The sequence below is a fragment of the Onychomys torridus genome, chromosome 3 (genome assembly GCF_903995425.1).
Source record: "Onychomys torridus chromosome 3, mOncTor1.1, whole genome shotgun sequence".
Taxonomy (NCBI): Eukaryota; Metazoa; Chordata; class Mammalia; order Rodentia; family Cricetidae; genus Onychomys; species Onychomys torridus.
This window is the reverse complement of record NC_050445.1, coordinates 65,360,858-65,379,012: the sequence shown is the minus strand read 5'-3', so window position 1 is coordinate 65,379,012 and position 18,155 is coordinate 65,360,858. Positions and strand designations below refer to the sequence as shown.

Below are 18,155 nucleotides of genomic sequence, written 5' to 3'. Positions count from 1 at the left end.
ACAGACATGGAGAATGCTACCAAGACCCAAAGAAACACACAACAAGCATACACGCCTTATTTCCTTCAGATGGTAGCTTTGGGACCAGTAAGATGGCTCAGCAGCTAGTCATGTGCCACCGAGCCTGACAACCTTACTTCACTCTCCAAGACCCACATGGAGAAGGAGAGAAGAGACTCCTAAAAACTGTCCTCTGACCTCCACATGTACACTTAGGCACATGGGTGCCACCCCAACAAATGTACAAGTAAGAAATAATTCAAACTAATTAAAAATGAAGACTGTTGACTGACGAGTGAAAAAGCTCCTGAACCAAGAGGGACATTACCGTGTGCGAGCCGCCGACTCTGCACTGCTTCAGCGCTGTGCTCCTGTTCTGGGGCAGTGGGCGGTCCGGCAATGAGGTCCAGGTCGTCCAGCAGAACGACAGAAGGCTGCCTCCAGGCCGCCTCTGAAAAAGCCAGCTCCAGGGCTTTCTGCATGCTTTCAAGCCTTTTTCCTATACACAGAAGAGATGACGTCAGTGTTATTTCATGGACCGGAAGTTCAGGTTCCTCTTGAAAGGAACAGAAGAACTCAATATCAGTTCATCTATAAAAATTGAACCCATGTTTTACTACCATACCAATCAAAAAACTTGGTAGACATTGACACATTCAACTCATAAGTCCCCAAGGACTCAAAGTGCCAAAGTGTATCACAAGGGAAGGGATGCGCTGTCCTAACCTTTGCATGTACTCAGTCTCAGTCCAGAGTCCAGGTGGCTTACAGCTGTGAGACATACAGATATAGAAAAACACAAACCAGAGTAAGGGGTCAGGATCTGAGTCACACCCTAGCAGTCTGGAGACCCTGGAGTTCCCAGATGTGAAGGACACACTTGGTTTCAGGTTTGTTCCAGGTATAGTACAAAGTTAATTTCCAGAAGACAAAAAGTTTACAGGTCTACAAGCTAATGCAGAGGTTCGCTGATACTTAGTTCTAAGTTATTTTTTTCACGGGCTTCAAGCAGGATAAACACATCCTTTATAGCAAAGGAAATATTGAGTTTTCAAAGCTATCTTTATCTTGCTATAAAATGTGTATTTATTTATCTTTTGAGAATTTCATACACCCATCCAATGTGATTTTTTATTTTCTTATTATGCAATATAGACAAGCCAGGAGCTGGGTGTTAGCAGAAACCCAGAAAGAAGCTAATTGTCCAAAGAGAAACTGTTCCAACCTCTTGTTTTAATGGACTAGATAATAATATAAATGTTAGAAATGTTTAAAAAGCACGCAAGTGATACAAGGTCAATTGTAACTATTGTCATTGTCACCCAAAGCCACCTACTTACCCTCCCAGCCTTGAGATGTGCCAGTTTCCCATAGCAATGCAAAGGTCATTACAGATTTAATAGAGTACTCTAAACACCTGGAGTGGCATTTGTTGGGATTTCCAGGAACACAGGCTATAGAGCTTTCACTTTAAAAATGGCGGCCATCAAACTGCCAAATAGAGTCTTAAGGATTTTTTTGTTTTTCAAAACAGTGTTTCTCTGTGTAGACCTGGCTGTCTTGGAACTGGCTCTGTAGACCAGGCTGGCCTTGAACTCACAGAGATCTCCTGACTCTGCCTTCTGAGTGCTGGGGTGAAAGGTGTGAGCCACCATGCCCAGCTTCCAAATTCCTAAGGATTTTCAATAACTAAACGACACAAATAGAAGTTTAAAAGTGCTGTATCTATTAACAGCACTAATAACGTACTCCTGTCGATGAAAGGAGGATTTATGTTGAATGCTCATTCCTACCTCGTAAAGCTTTGCAGTGGACTATCTCCACATGGGCATCCAGTACGTCACAGGCTTCCTTACAGACCGCTTTGGCTAATGTTGACTTCCCACTCCCCTGGAAAACAAGTGCTGCATCAGAACTCTGAATAGACTTCATTCCGGAAGTAGCTGTTGTCAGTGCCGCAGCCACCAAAGCGCAGCCTCGTCAACGGTGGCGGAGATACCGATCCAGTTGCAGTGTGAGGCTCTTCTTTCGCTCTGCTAATGAGTTAGGTCCCTGTGTTCATCACAGTGCACAGATAGAAATACACCCACTTCTACACTTGCTAGTTAATACAACTTCTAACACTTAATTAAAACCAATTAAAAATAATACTTTATTGTTACAAGACATGACTAATATATAAATAAAATAATTTTGAAATAACTAAGGCATATTTTTATTTAATTTCAATTATTTTAATGAGAAAAGTAGATTACTAATATATCTTGTACTAAGTAATTTTAATTGATACTTTCTTAATGATTTATAGCCATTACTGTGACTACCAATTAATGTGGAGTACAACCTTCAGACACTTTTTTCCTGTGATGGACATGATCATATGGCATGTTTTATGAGATTAAGTCTTATCATGTTGGCCAATCTAGCCTTGAATTTAAGATTCCCGCCCCCTCAGCCTTTGGAGTGGCTGGGATTACAGGCCTTGAGCACAGCCCTTGAGAGACTATTCAGTCACCAGGACTGTCTACTTTGATATAAGAACAAAGAACACGCCACTGGCTTACAATCAATGAGCATTCACATGCAAGCTTTAGTTCTCTCTCATTCTAAAATAGTATGCAAAGATTAAAAACAATTTTACTTAGTAAAGAAAGGTGGAAAGAATGTATGTAGTCACTCCACCATAGAGCAGTTGTTTTATTCATTCTTCTAAGCATTCTGTATTTCTACAAATTTATAAAAACAGAACTGAAGAACAGAAATGAAGTTTTATCATTTCATGTTTTTACGTAAGTTGTTTAACAAGTTACTTCCCAGCGGTGGTGGTGCACGTCTTTAATCCCAGCACTCCAGAGGCAGAAGCAGGTGGATCTCTGTGAGTTCCAGGCCAGCCTGGTCTACAGAGTAAATTCCAGGATAGCCAGGGCTACACAGAGAAACCCTGTCTTGAAAAAAACAAAACAATAAACAAACAAAAAAACAAAACCAAACAAACCAACAAAAGTTACTTCATTATGCTTTATAGTTACACTCCTCCCAAATTAGCCGTCATCAAGTCAGAACAGACTTCCCAACAAAGACATGTTTGGTGATCTGTTAGCATGCCTTTAGAAAGAAGCAGAATTATGACGTCAGAAGTTGCACATTTCTAAGTGTCCTCTAGGCATGTCCAGATCCAGTGGGTCTTTATGGTTCTTCTATCAGTTTCTTCTTCCAATCTATTATCACTTCTCTGTCATTTCTCTGAAGTCCAACAATGTTGTATCAGTTCAAATATTTTATTTTGATTACTAGCAAAAACTAGCAAAATTTGACATAAGAAACCTTAAATTTGGAGTTTCTCAGCAAATAAGTACTATCACCATTATCTTTTTATAGAATTAATACCACATTTAATTTTTTGTTTGGTTGGTTTTGTTTTTTTGAGATAGGGTTTCTCTGTGCAGTCCTGGCTATCCTGGATCTTGCTCTGTAGACCAGGCTGGACTTGAACTCATAGAGATCTGCCTGCCTCTGTCTCCTTAAAGTCGTGTGCCACCACTGCCCAGCCCACATTTAAATTTAATGGATTTCAAAGACTAAAACAATTAGGGGTGCTGGCTGTAGACCAGACACATCATCATCACCTACCCAGAGGGCCTTTTCTTCCAGCTCATAGTAATTTACATTTGTAAGGAACTTCTCATGTATGTTTCCTCTCCCTTAAGTCAGGATAACCCAAAGAACACAGATGAGGAACAAAACTTCAGACTTGAACACTAATAAGCTCATTATAGAGATGACACGTAAACCCAGGACCTCTGTTCTCCTACTGACGGTCCTACTCTAGGAAGGACTTCGAAGACCGCTTCCGGAGACAGTGGGCTAAGGCTTTTTAAAAATAAATATTCTACCATGATGATGTGGTCCTTTAAAAAACGACAAAGAGGGGCTGGAGAGATGGTTCAGTGGGTTCAATAGTTAAGAGCTGCTCTTCCACAGCCGTCTGTAATGGGATCTGATGCCCTCTTCTGGCCTGCAGTCATACATGCAGATACAGCACTCATACATAAAATAAATAAACCTTTTAAAAAATGACAAAGAATGGTTTCTGTGTCTAAGTAAGATGGGAGAGAGAAGCTGGACTGGCAATAGGAAAGTATTAAATGGCATGAGGAGAGATGAAGGAACTTCAAATTTCTATAACCATAAAAGCAATAGGACTAACCAAGACCACACTGTGTTTTTGTGTGTTTTTAAAATTGAGTGTATTTTTTAAGATTATGTGAAATACTGATTTTTTAAGTGTGTGTGTGTGTGTGTGTGTGTGTGTGTGTGTGTGTGTGTGATGTACACATGAGTGCAGGTGCCTGAGGAGATTGGAAGAAAGTACTGAATCATCTGGAGCTGGAGTCCCAGGTGATGTGAGCCACCCAGCGTGGGTGCTGGAACCCAGCTCCAGCCCTCTGCAAAAGCAGTAAGCACTTTTAACCAATGAAACATTTCTCCAGTGCCCAACACACCAGTCTTTGGGCACAGAAGTAACACAGCATTGGTAGAGAATAAGACAGTAAGCCTCTTTAAGAGGTCAGGAATCTCAACCAAGACAGTAAAAAGTTAAAAAAGAAGACACATCCCCCGTGTCAGGAAACAGGGTAGTACAACAGAATGAATTCTGCAGGAATCTGGAACCAAAGGGTAATAAGAAAATAACTTTACGCTCACGAACTTGACATCGTAGAAGAATTGGACCAAACTGCTAAAAACCATCAAATGCTTGTCAATCAGGATGAAGCAGATCGCCTACGCAGTCCTGTAACCTCTAAGAATATGTCCTTTAAAAGCTCTGCACTACTGTCATGCTAGAACTTTCATCCAAAAACTGAGGGAAGTGGATGCAAAGATCCACAGCCAGGCCCCAGGTGGAGCTCCAGGAGTCCAATTGGTGAGAAAGAGGAGGGATTGTATGAGCGAGAATTGTTGAGACCATGATTGGAAAAAGCACAGGGACAAATAGCCAAACTAATGGAAACACATGAACTATGAACCAATGGCTGTGGAGCCCCCAGCTGGATCAGGCCCTCTGGATAAGTGAGACAGTTGATCAGTTTGAACTGTTTGGGAGGCATCCAGGCAGTGGGACCCAGACCTGTCCTTAGTGCATGAGCTGGCTGTTTGGAACCTGGGGCCTATGCAGGGACACTTCACTCAGCCTGGAAGGAGGGGACTGGACCTGCCTGGACTGAATCTACCAGGTTGAGCTGAATCCCCAGGGAAGTCTTGGCCCTGGAGGAGATGGGAATGGAGGGGAGGGGCTGGGGAGAAGGGAGGAGGGGGGAGGGGGGAGGGGGAGGAAGAAGGACAGGGGAATCCATGGCTGATATGTAAAATTAAATTAAATTATAAAATAAAATAAAAGCTCTGCACTAAGGACTCCCCAGGCGGGGAAGGGCTTGCTGCAGATCTTACCAAGCATTTAAAGAATGCCTGAAAGCCAACTTACAGTTCCCTCCCCACAACACGTGACAGATCATCATGAGCCGTCACACACTGAGAGTAAAAGCAGATCAGGACAGGACAGCGGCAGGCACTGTGGACTAGGGTCTCCCAGAAATGTGGATGAAACATTAAACAGAATGACTGCGAGCTCAAATCACCACAGCCGAGTGGGTGGGATCTTTTCAGAAAATACCAATACTATCAACAGCCTCATAAATATCCTAGACACCCCAAATCATATAATTTTATCAATTGATATAGAAAAGTGTACGGAGAGGATAAGAATTCATGATGACTTCCCTAGTACCTAACAGGCATACAGAAATATTAATGAATGTATGATTGTTTTCCCTAAATGTATTAAAAGCTCTTCAAAATACATAAGCAAAATCCAAAGAGATAAGAGTGAAATGCTCGTGAAAAGGAGCGCATTTGAACCGAATACCTTTCCTCCGGTGATAAGAAGAGCGCCATTCCTAAGTCCTGCCACGAGGGACATCAGCTGTCGAGACAAAGGGCGTCCCAGCAGGCTGTGAGTGATGTGCTCCATGGCCGATATACCTAAGGAATTCACTCCGCTGCAAAACACAAAAGTTCTCATGTAACAAAGCCCAAAGCAGGGTAAAACCTAGCTCCAAAAGGCTGATGCTCTCCTTCCTGGGCAAGCTAGCAATGTTTAAAGTCTTAGAAGTTCTCCTGCACTTACAAGAACAGACTGTAGCTTATGTGCAGCTTTTAAACAGGAGTCTAACATCTGAAGCATGTTCGGGAACCAGTTTTGTTCTAGGGTCCCCATTGGGTCTTCTAACACACCTGAGCACTGCCATTCCCAGTTTACTTCGGTCATCAATATCATCATAAACAGGAGCTTCAGGAGGGCTTATTGTGAGAGTCAACGCCACGGCTCCTCTTAAATTGCCCTTTGAAACTAGCCTCTACCTGTCATACACACATTGAGCCTAACACTATTTCTTGATTTCTACCATGATTTTATTCATGAAAACAGAGATGGTACAAAAACTCTGAGAGTGGATCCAAGAGATTTTACTTCATTGTGATGCACACTGTTGCACCTAATCTTCTTAAAGGTGTCATTTTTTTTCCCCACAGGTAGAAAATTAAATCGCTCTCACACCTAGTATAAGCACATGGATTCTCATGCTAATACTTCTATGGCTGCTACTCTTAGCACATAAATAAAGAAACCAAGACAGCTTCTTTTTCAGATTTTTTTTCTGAAAAGATGAGAAAATGTTTTTAAAATCCTAATTATTACAATAAAACAGTGAAGGAATAACTTCATTTGAAATATTTTCACCACTCAACCAATGTTTTAGCTATTAAAATTATTTGTTTGATAGCTACTGTTTTGTCAAGTACAATGATCAGGTAGGTGGTATCTGGTGAACTGTTTTCTCACAAGTCAATTCTTGAAGCAGGATCTCTAATAAAACTAGCTACCTAGAGAGACAAGGCACATTTCTAACCTATGTGTGAGGACAGAAATAATCCTTGAAACTATCTCCCAATGCATTAGAAAGACTTTCCATTGGAACCCCTGGTCACTGTCCCACGTGCACACAGAAGCCTGCCAGAGAGAACCCAAAGCAGTCTGTAATCATACTAATTTGGCCATAACCTCTTACCCCAGAGAGTTCAGCCTTAAAAAGGGAAGAAGAAAGTCAATTTCCTCACTGTTCTCTTCTCTTATCATAGGCTCTAGAAGGACCTACAGCAGCAAGGAGAAGCCAGTTTTACATTTCAAAGTTAGGTCTTTTGCTTGTTTCCTGAGTCCCAGAAAAAAGAACCACCAACTGTTACAAAGTGCATGCTGTCCCCAAGAATGTGGCCTGAAAACCCCGAAAGGGTGCTCACTGGTGGACCACAGGTAGTTATGGACAGCAGCAGAAAGCCTGGAGCTGTCCGATGACATATTTCTGTCATCTGTGTCATAATTAAATCTCCACAGTTCTGACATTTGCACCTTTCTGAAGGGTTTTCCCTCAATCACATTTCAAAGATAAAGAAACTGTGGCTAATTCCAAACCACTGGAATTCAGAACGACTGGCCCAGCTTCAGTTCCATGTCAGCAAATAGAACTAGACACAATATCCTAAAACCTTGAGTACTTAGTTGCTTCAGGAAGAAAAGTAAGATGCTATCTGTGAAGAGTTTTAACAATTATCAAAATGTATAAGAAAATGGCAGGTGAAATGTGAATTTTTGAAAATTTAAATTATTATTTGTGTGCATGTGGGTGTGCACACCTTAACAAGGAGGTAGTTCATGTGCCACAGTGCACATGTGGAGGTCAGAGGACAATTTTGGTGTATGATGTATGTGTGTGTGTGTGTGTGTGTGTGTGTGTGTGTGTGTGTGTGAATGAATGATGTGTGTAGTGCGCATGCGCACTACAATGAGGAGGTCAAAGGACAACTTTGGTGGTATTGGCTCTCTCTCTCTTTCCACCGTTTACATGGCTCCCCGGGAATGAACTCAGGTTACCAGGCTTGTATGCAAACACCTTTACCCACTGAGCCTTCTCACTGGCCCCAAAATATGAACTTTTAAAAGCAATCCTCTAAAACTAAATTTTCATCTGTTTAATACATAGAACTTTAAATCATGACCCACTTACCAGTTTACACAATCAACAGTAATTCTTAAACTTAATTGTGCTTAACCAATGTTTACATTTAGGATAAATCAATATTTTATTTAGATAAATTATAGAGTAAAATATTTAAAATCAAGTTATTCCTTACTCTTCACATGTGGTTTCTAATGCAGTTCTGGAGATAAGCTTCCAGACAGAAACTCACACTTGATTAGTCACAGATAACAAATATTGCTTTATTACATATCAACAGGATGTAATTACTTGTACTGAGATCTTCTGCAGCAGAATGGCACTCAACACAAAGACAGTCTTTCCTTTTTCCTTTTCTTTTTCCTGAGAATGAACTATACTCAGAGAGAACTCTTTCAACCCTATTAAGAAGAGAGTGATAGATGAGAATTAGAACTGAAACCAAGAGGAGACAATTTGATTGGAGACATCAAACGTATTTAAATGAAAGACATTCTTTAACACTGTTATGTTTCACTGTTCAAATGTGACATAAGTTAGAAAAGCAATTAAAATTCTTTTTTAAACTAGCCAGGTGTGGTAGCACATGCCTTTAATTTCAGCATTTGAGAGCCAGACACAGGCAGATCTCTGTGAGTTCGAGGCCAGCCTGATCTACATAGTGAGTTCCAGGACAGACAGAGCTACACAGAGAAATCCTGTCTTGAAAAACCAAATCAAAACAAAACAAAAAATTTAGATGTCATAATTATTTCAACAGGAAAAACAAAATAATGCTTTTACCCACCATCTTTAATTCCCAGCTTAATACATTCTTCCTTTGAGACTACCAAAGGAAGCATGGTGGTAGCACACTGCTGTAGCCATGATGAGAACATGGTTTTTACATCTTCTTCCCTCACATCTGTAGGCTGCCAGAGAAAAGAACAGAAGAGTAACCAGGTATCCTAATATTTGACTTAAACATAACACTCATTTTAACATGTCTTCCTAAGAGGATTCAAAATCTTACCAAATACAACCCATAGTCTGTTCAAAGTCTATATGCAGATGTGTGAGCTGATGTGATGGTTAGGGTAAGTGTGATTTGATGTGATGGTGAGTGTGAGTGTGATCAGATGTGATGGTGAGGGTGAGTGTGAGCTGATGTGAAGGTTAGGATGATGAACACAGTTCAGCCTGAGGAACCATTTATATAAACAGCAAAGGTTACAAGTGACCTCAAACACCCAGCAAAGTGAAGCATGTGACTTCACCATGGCCAATGGCATACAGTCAGCAATCAGAAGAGCTCCCCTTCCCAATGGAAGGAAAGAAACAGAGCAAAGGAGCTTGGGCCTTGTTTTCTATGGGCTCCTGACATTCAGACGTGATGCTCAGAAGCATGAAGACATTTTGTATCTAAAAGAGCCAAGTCACAGCTCAGGATGGCAGAAGACAGAAGGAAGCAGAACCGAGGTCCTCGACAAGGTCAACTACCTGTGAGTGCCAGCAAACTTCCTGTACATGAGAAAGGTAAACACTTGTATGTAAGCCACTGTTACTTTTAGTATCTGGACCACAGTCTACCTTTACTAAACGAGTACAGTATTAATTGTTCAAAGGTTAATATAAATTATAAGAAAACCATTGCTAATTTTTAAAGTTTTTAAATTAAAATTCAGTTCTTAAAAATTATCTGACAATAATTGACATTCAACAATATTACTAGAAAAATAAAAACTCATATGGGATTGGGATGATAGTTTTCAAGAATGAGTACCTGAGGGTGGTGGCGCACACCTTTAATCCCAGCTCTTGAGAGGCAGAGGCAGGTGGATCTCTGTGAGTTTGGGGCCAGCCTGTGAACAGAGCAAGTTCCAGGACAGCCAGGGCTAAACAGAGGAACCCTGTCTTGAGAAACAAAAAAAATCAAAACAAACTCAAAGTCCAGGTGTGATAACACATGGCTGTAGCCCCAGCTCTGCGGTGAGGAGACAGGTGGATCCCTAGAGCCCCAGGCTGGCTAGTGAGCATAGTGTGCTCGCCACATGGCGGGCCAATGAGTGATCACGATTCAAGAAAACAAAGTGGATAGCACTTAGGGAAGGAGGGCAGAGGTTATGTCTGGCTTCTACATGCCATGCACATATGTGCACATGAACCTGTTAGCCCACATGTGCACACACATACAGATCATATAAAAATGACTATTTTCCCAGCTAAGTCAATCTGTACTCTCCCATTTCTCAAACAGGTCGATTTCTATTCTTTTTCTTCATGTCCTTACACCTGCTGGCTAAGTACCAGAAGGAGCCTAACTAAGAAAGGACACCCCCTTCTCATGCAGCCTGGACTGGCCTTGAACTCTCTGTGGAGCTGAAGGTGACCTTCAATTTCTGACCCTCCTGCCTCCACTACCCAGGTGCTGGTATTAACAGGCGTGCATCCCCATTCCTGATTATGTGTGTGAGGATCAGACCCAGACTTTGTGCATGCTAGACAAACACTACCCAACTGAGCTACACCCTAACTTCAAAATACCAATTAAACAAAAAAAAAAAGATAGAGCCCAGCATGGTGGTGCACACCTGTAATCCCAGCACTTGGGAGGCAGAGACAGGTGGATGTCTGTGAGTTCGAGGCCAGCCTGGACTACAGAGTGAGTTCCTGGATGGCTGTTACACAGAGAAACCCTGTCTTTAAAAACCTAAAAAGAAAAGACAGAATACCCATATTTGCATGGATACATCTATATTTGCTTATTAACAATTTCTTTGCTTCTTAAATTAAGCATGTTATTGGCCCACAAATCCACAGTCTCGTGTCTAGGTATACACCCAAAGAAAACAGAGAATCAAACAGATACTTGTACTTCACTGATCCCTGCAGCATTAATCACGAGAGCCAATGAGTAGAGACCATCTAAATGTACATGGATACCTGGATGGATAAACAAATGTGTGTGTGTGTTGTAGAATATTATTTTACCTGGGCAAAGATGTGTCACACTTGTTTCTGCTGCATTTGTTTAATGATGTAGAGATGTGTTACATTTGTTTCACCGTGCTTGCCTAAGGCACCTGATTGGTCTAATAAAGAGCTGCACGGTCAATAGCTAGGCAGAGAAAGAATAGGCAGGGCTGGAAAGCAGAGAGAATAAACAGGAGGAGACATCTAGGCTCAGAAAGAATAGAAGGGAAGACTAAAAGAAGAAGGAGGGGAGCTGGAGAGATGGCTCAGAGGTTAAGAGCACTGACTGCTCTTCCAGAGGTCCTGAGTTCAATTCCCAGCAACCACATGGTGGCTCACAACCATCTGTGATGAGATCTGATGCCCTCTTCTGGTGTGCAGGGACACATGCAGGCAGAATACTGTATACATAATAAATAAATCTTTAAAAAAAAAAAAAAAAAAAAAGGAGGAGAGAATGAGGGATAGGTCCAGGGCAAGAAGCCAGGCAGACACAGAGAAGCAGTAAAAGTAAGATACACAGAAGCAGGAGAGGTAACAAGCCCTGAGGCAGAAGGCAGATACAGAAACAGGCTAATTTAAATTAAAAGAGCAAGTTAGAAACGTGCCTAAGCTAGGCTGAGCATTCAAAATTAATAAGTCTCTGTGTCATGATTTGGGAGCTGGTTGGTGGCCCAAAAGAAAAAGCCTAGTGGTGTGTGTGTGTGTGTGTGTGTGTGTGTGTGTGTGTGTAATGAAATCTTATCCACTAGATTACAGAATGAAGTAATGAAAACATTATGTGAAATGAAGTAAGTCGGATACACAGGACGAATGCTGTCTGACTCCACTTCTCCACAGTATCTAGAAGTAAATTCACAGACAGAACGTGGACTGCAGGTGCTCAGTGGGGGTCATTGTCTAATGGCACAAAGTGTTTGTTTGTGATGATAGAAACATTTTGGAAATGGTCATGAATGCACAACATTATGAATATAAGAAAATGGTTAAAATACCACAATAAAAAAGGACATTATAATTAATGAACAATGAGAAACTCTGTAGCATCCATAAAAGAATTTTGATACAACATATATTTGGACTCACTAAGTTCTCTCTAGGTTGTAATTTCAGAGATCTTGGGATCTTAGGGGTGGTTTCCAGTGGAGTTATCCTGACTACTGCATGCAGTTCTATATTTAGTCTCTTTCTCAGGTCATCTGGGATCTGCAATTCATAAACAAAGAGTAAGAATATAAATATGTTCAAAGACTGATTAAAATATTTCATAGCCTAAATACTGATATTACTTCTAAGTCACCCAAGATCCTAACGTGGTGATTCATAGTTGTTTTAGTCTGCTTAGCTGCCTTAGAGGAAATGCCATATCCTGGGTAGCTTACAAACAAGGGGTTCATTCCTGTTTCCTAACCTGGGGAGTCTACGGTCAAAGCACTGGCAGAGCTGGTGCTGGCAAGGCTCTCCTCACGGCCATGCATGTGAGGACACTCTTGCTGAGTTCTCCCCTGGCAGAAGGGGAGAAAGAAGTCAAGTGGGCATCTCTAGTGAGAACATCAGTTACTCAAGGCTTCAGCAGTATAACTTAATGGCCTCCCAAAGGTCTCATCTCATGACTCCACCACCTTGTGGGAAGGATTTCGACATGCTGGTTTGGGGGAGACATAAACATCAAGACTGTAGCAATAGTTTATAACAATTTCAGAAGTCTCTGTGTGTGTGTGTGTGTGTGTGTGTGTGTGTGTGTGTGTGTAAGTTGAGAACCACTGGAGAAAAGGCTGGAGTAGTTCAACCTAATCACAGACAATCTGCCATGGGTATAAATTCAGTCCAAAAAGTAAAGGGTAAAATTTACCACCCCCATTAAGAAAAATATTCTAAACTTAGATTATGGGAATCATCACACAATATTACACTACTAACAACTTTTACATACATTAAATTGTACACTTTAAATTTCATCTCAATAAAGATGTCCAAATTTTCTTTAAAATTTGTTGAAGAATTTTGTGTGTGTTCTGCCTGTATGTATGTCTATACTTCACAGGCATGCCTGGTGCCATGGAAGCCAGAAGAGGGTATGGGATGCCCTGGGACTGAAGTTTCAGATGGCTGTGAGCCATCACATGGGTGCTGGGAATCAAACCCGGGTCCTCTGCAAAAGCAACAAGTGTTCTTAAGCATCGCTCCAGCGCCCCAAAATTCTTATCTCCCCAAAAGACAGAGAAGGGCTGAGAGGAAAGCTGCAGGGCAGCTTCCGGTGTTAGCTTCCGGTGTTGGCTTCTGGTGGGTGGGGAAGGGCTGGCCACTGGGAGTCTGACCAGGCCCCAGGGAGGATAAGGGCAACAGGAATGGACTTGGCATTCCTTTCTCGTTTTGTTTTGGGGGAGGTCACAAGGGTGGGGGTGGACCTGGGAGACTCGGAAGTGAGTGTGATTGGGGTGCATTATGTGAAATTTCCAAATAATCAATAAAAAATATTATGTTAAGAAAAAGGGGGGGTCTGGGGGCATTGCTCCCTCCACACTTTAGACTCTCTCTCACCATGTTGTTGTAATGTGTGTGTGTGTGTGTGTGTGTGTGTGTGTGTGTGTATTATTTTCATCTTGGGGAAGATTAAGTAACAAGTTTCTTCCCTAACTTTACCACATACTGACCCAGACTTTCCCAAGGTGGAGAGGTTCTGTACTTTTGGTGAACTCTGTGGCATTCTTCAACTCCTCAAGTCCATTCCAGACTACCTTCAACACACAGGCCTCGCTAGCTTCCTCAGTGTGGTCTGAGCCCATCTGTTTCTGATCTGGTGACTCTAACCGGTGCTTCTCTTTTTCAGCCGACAGGACACTCTGCTTTGTTTTGCCTTGCTGCTGTTTTGGAGAACAGAGCTTAACCAGTTTTCCATAGATCACAGTAAAGCTGGGCTCCACATCAAAATATTCTTGGTCCCATGGAAACACGTGAATGGTGCCGTGTTTGTGAAACACAGAGGTAGAGGGTGTGCCCTGCGCACTAGGAGGCTGAACTCGGCTTACTCTGAAAACGCCATCTAGAGGAACAGCCTGGGACTGCATGGTTTTGAAAGCACTGATTTCCAGTGATCCCCAGGATGTCTCTTGTTTGTTGTCAGGCCTGAAAGAAAACACGCTTCCTAGCACAGTCCACCAGTGTGGTCTCCCCGCAGAGTCACTGGGACCGCGTGGGCCTGTTTCATTAGACCCAGCGACGACGGCCTCCGGGTTCACGAGATTCTGCCTGGTTTGCAATTCTTTTGACACTCCTTTTTGTTCTTGTCCGTAACTATGAAACTGTCCCCGTGCATCGCCTGCTTTTAGAAATGTGTTCTCTTTGGCTTGGCGTGTCTTTGGCTGAATGAGGAGCTCGGTGTTAGTTTCTAGCCTTCCGTAAGGGGCAGCTGGCATCAGAGCAACTGGGTAGAAAACAGAGCCCATTAGTACATGTTCCCTTCTGCTTCGGACTTGGTACTCTAGTGTGGAAATGACAGCACGTATTACAACATCACCTACCAATTTGGATAAATATGTAAGTCTGCTGGTCAACCCAGATGGGAACAATGGCTTTAGGAAAAACTATTCGAATTTGATCCAGAAGATGCTGTTCAAGAGATATGGCATGCAGCTCCTAGGACCAACAGAGAAAAAGGTCAAACCAGGCTGCATTCGGACCATTCCATACCTGGCATGGAATCCCCACTCTTTCATTAAAGTGTACTGTTATATCTAAAGTATACATGATGCTGTGGGACACATATGGCAGATCCAACATCTCAGCTATCCTTTTCTCGTTTTGTTTCTGTGTCAAGAGAAGCTAAAGCCTGCTTATTTAGAATTAACCCCAAATACGGCACGGTTGTGTCATCTGTAGTGCTCATGTTATACATTAGATTTCTACCAAGTCGTTCTTATGACCCAGACTAACTCAGAATATATGAGGAGGCTCAGAAATCTTTACTGTGCTCAGACGTGGTTTAATCTTACAGGAAGCTAGCACTTAGTTTCTTTACCAGTATCTCCCAGTCATCTGCTGAGAGCGGTTCCACCTCAACTTGTTGGCAAGACACCACATGGGAACATGGCCTGAGAAACACCTGGAAAAATCAGAAATGCAATATTACTTTTATAGGATTTTTCTTTATCTCTAGAAAATAAGCCCTCTCTGGTAAGATACTGTCTGTCTCTGTATGTCTCTCTGTCTCTCTCTTTCTCTTCCCTCTCCCATGTTTCAGATAACAAATATTAAGTATTTGTCCTTAGAAAGGCCTTGATATGTACTCGATAGTTTAGGGAAAACTGCTACATAATGAACGAGACAACAAGGAATGCCCTAGTACAACATGTTTGCAAAAATAAAGATAATTCCTAGAAAGAAGTGTAAGAGTCAGGTGAGCTACCACGTGCTTGTAATTCTAGCCACTCTGGAGGCTGAGGCAGGAGAATCTTGAGTTCAAGGCCAGCCCAGCAGTACAGTCAGATCCACCAAGAAAGGAAGAAGAGGGGCGGAGATGGGGTGGTGGGAAGAATACTAGCTGCTCTTCTAGAGGACCCAGGTTCAGCCAAGCACCCACGTGCTACCTCACGACTGTCTGAAGCTCTGGTCTTAGGAGATCTGATGCCCTTTTCTGGCGTCTCCAGGCACTACATGCATGTACTACATAGACACACATGCACAAAAACCACCCAGACACACACAGATAAATTTAAAGGAAGAAGTGGAAGCTGTATAGACGGGCCAGTAGTTAGATTACTTATTGCTCTTCTAAAGGACCCGGGTTTGATTCCCAGAATGCACATGGTGGCTCACGATCATCTGTAACTCCAATTCCAAGGGAGCCAATGCCTCTTGTGGACTCTGCAGGCATCAGGTGTCCATGAGGGCATAGTCCTACGTGCAGACATAATACCCATACACAAAATAAACATTCAAACAATTTTTAATTGAAAAAAAAGAGGAGAGCTGGTGCGGTGGCCTCAGTAAGTAAAGACCCTTGACACCTGGGATGAACCTGAGGACCCATACGGCACCTCCTGTGGCCCGGAGGCAGCCACTGCCCAGCCCAGCAAGGCGGCTCTCAGCTCCAGTTCTTTGGGAGTCTTCTTAGTACCACAAGAGAGGGTGCAGAGAAGCAGGCACGCGTCACTCAGAAGCAAATGAACATGGAAATCAAGCAGGCCTATTTATAGTTCTGATCAAGACATCAGAACCCGCCCTAGGAAGCTGGTACAGAGCTGTGCCACTGTGCTGTGCCATGAAATCCTGGGCAAGGGCGGCAGCTCCGTCTGGACAGTGTTTGCTGTGTGAGCACCCACAGAAAACAGCCATGAGAAATGGTTTGTGTGAGGCCAGCACTGAGGAGGCAGAGACAGGTGGCTCCCTGAGACTAACCGGCCTGCCATCAAGCTCTAGGTTCAGTGAAAGCCCCTGTTTCAATAGCTAGGGCAGAAAGGCCGGAGAGATGGCTCAGCAATTAGAAGCAGGTGCTGCTCTTCCAGACGCCCAGAGTTTGTCCCCAGCACTCATGTCAGATGGCCACTCTAGCTCCAGGGGGTCTGACTTTTTCTTCTGGCCTCCGTGCACACATGCACACACCTGCACTTGGACATGATTAAGAAAAAAAAATCTTTAAAAATAAAAAGAAAAGCTAAGGTAGCAGGCAATTAAGGAAAACAGCTAATGTCTACCTCTGATCTCCACAGGCATGTGTGTGTGCTCATATGCACCCCTCACCCTCCCTCCATCACACAAATTAAAGTTCTACACACAAGCACAAGCCTGTGGAAGGCTTATGGACCTCTCATGAATGACCCATTTTAATTATCAACAGCACGTACAAATAAAACCATCATGAGTTTAGAATACATTTTAAAAAAAGTGTGGCACTCTCATATTCTGTTAAGAGAAACTGGTAATTGGCCTCATCTATTGAGACCTTAAATATAATGTCACCTCCGGACATAGTGAGTCCTGAATCTTCAATCCTCTAGAGTATGCAGCTTCTGAGCATGAGTTTCACATTTTACAGCAATTCACGATTTAGAATTTTGGATGTGGGTAGGCTATGCAAATACTCCCAGGTCTGAAGCACACCTGACCCCAAGCATTCACAAAAGAAATGCCCAAGCTACTGAGGATTCTGAGAAAGAACAAAAGTAGCTTCAGAAAAACAAGACCCACAGGCCTTGGGGGCTAGCCAGCCTCGTCTGTCCTGCCAATGATATGCAGCCAACTATGGAGAGAAAGTGATGGAGAAAAAGTCTGCATCTATAGTAAACATTTGTTTGGCAGTGTCCCTAAACAATACAACTATTTACACAGCACTGACATTGAATTAGGTGTTCTAAGACTCTAGGGTGACTTAAAGCATAGAGGATGACTGGCAGAAGTTATATGCAAATACCAAGCCATCTTATAATAAGGGTGCAACAAACATCTAAAGACCTTGGCATTCGTGTGTGCTCACGGAAGCAACCCCAGCTTATATCCAGTGAAGACCGTACATAGAAAAGTATGTGATATACTTTGTGAAGTAAAAATGACAGGAAATATATACCAGCTTTTTCTTTTAATCCTAAAGATCTTGTTGGATCTCAACAAACAGAAACATCCATTCTGAGGTTGGGTTGAAAGAAAGGGAAAAATTTAATTTTTACTTTCAATCAAATTCTAAGTGACTATTTAAATTAAATATTTAAAGTTCTTAGACTTAATAAGCTGATGAACATACTATAACAAAAACTAGAGCTGGGCAGTGGTGGTGCACGCCTTTAATCCCAGCACTCGGGAGGCAGAGCCAGGAGGATCTCATGAGTTCAAGGCCAGCCTGGACTATCAAGTGAGTTCCAGGAAAAGGTACAAAGCTACACAGAGAAACCCTGTCTCGGAAAACAAACAAACAAACAAACAAAAAACTAGACACAAGTCCTTATGCTTTGTGGTCTACAGTAAGCACATACATTCAGGGGCAAGACAGATGGAAAAGACCACTCTCCGTTGAAGTGATGTTTTTAGCCAAGTAAGATCATGGAAGGTTAGAAGTTATGTTAGAAAAATATTAAATAAGCCAGGGGTCCTGGTACACATTTACAGTCCCAGGAGGACCAACGAGTTCAGAGGTTAGTTCTT

The 18,155-nt window shown here is 42.4% G+C and overlaps 1 protein-coding gene across 1 annotated transcript in view; it reads right to left on the bottom strand.

The window, feature by feature from the left end:
* Pex1 (peroxisomal biogenesis factor 1) overlaps positions 1-18,155 on the bottom strand; it is a 40,758-nt gene that overhangs the window by 17,294 nt on the left and 5,309 nt on the right. The window contains exons 3-12 of the mRNA XM_036181747.1: positions 15,040-15,123; positions 14,543-14,657; positions 13,676-14,445; positions 12,108-12,227; positions 8,857-8,980; positions 8,361-8,470; positions 7,125-7,207; positions 5,924-6,056; positions 1,794-1,890; positions 329-499 (exon numbers count right to left, since the gene is read on the bottom strand). Coding sequence (XP_036037640.1) covers positions 329-499; positions 1,794-1,890; positions 5,924-6,056; positions 7,125-7,207; positions 8,361-8,470; positions 8,857-8,980; positions 12,108-12,227; positions 13,676-14,445; positions 14,543-14,657; positions 15,040-15,123 — 1,807 coding nt within the window. The remainder of the gene's footprint in view (positions 1-328; positions 500-1,793; positions 1,891-5,923; positions 6,057-7,124; positions 7,208-8,360; positions 8,471-8,856; positions 8,981-12,107; positions 12,228-13,675; positions 14,446-14,542; positions 14,658-15,039; positions 15,124-18,155) is intronic.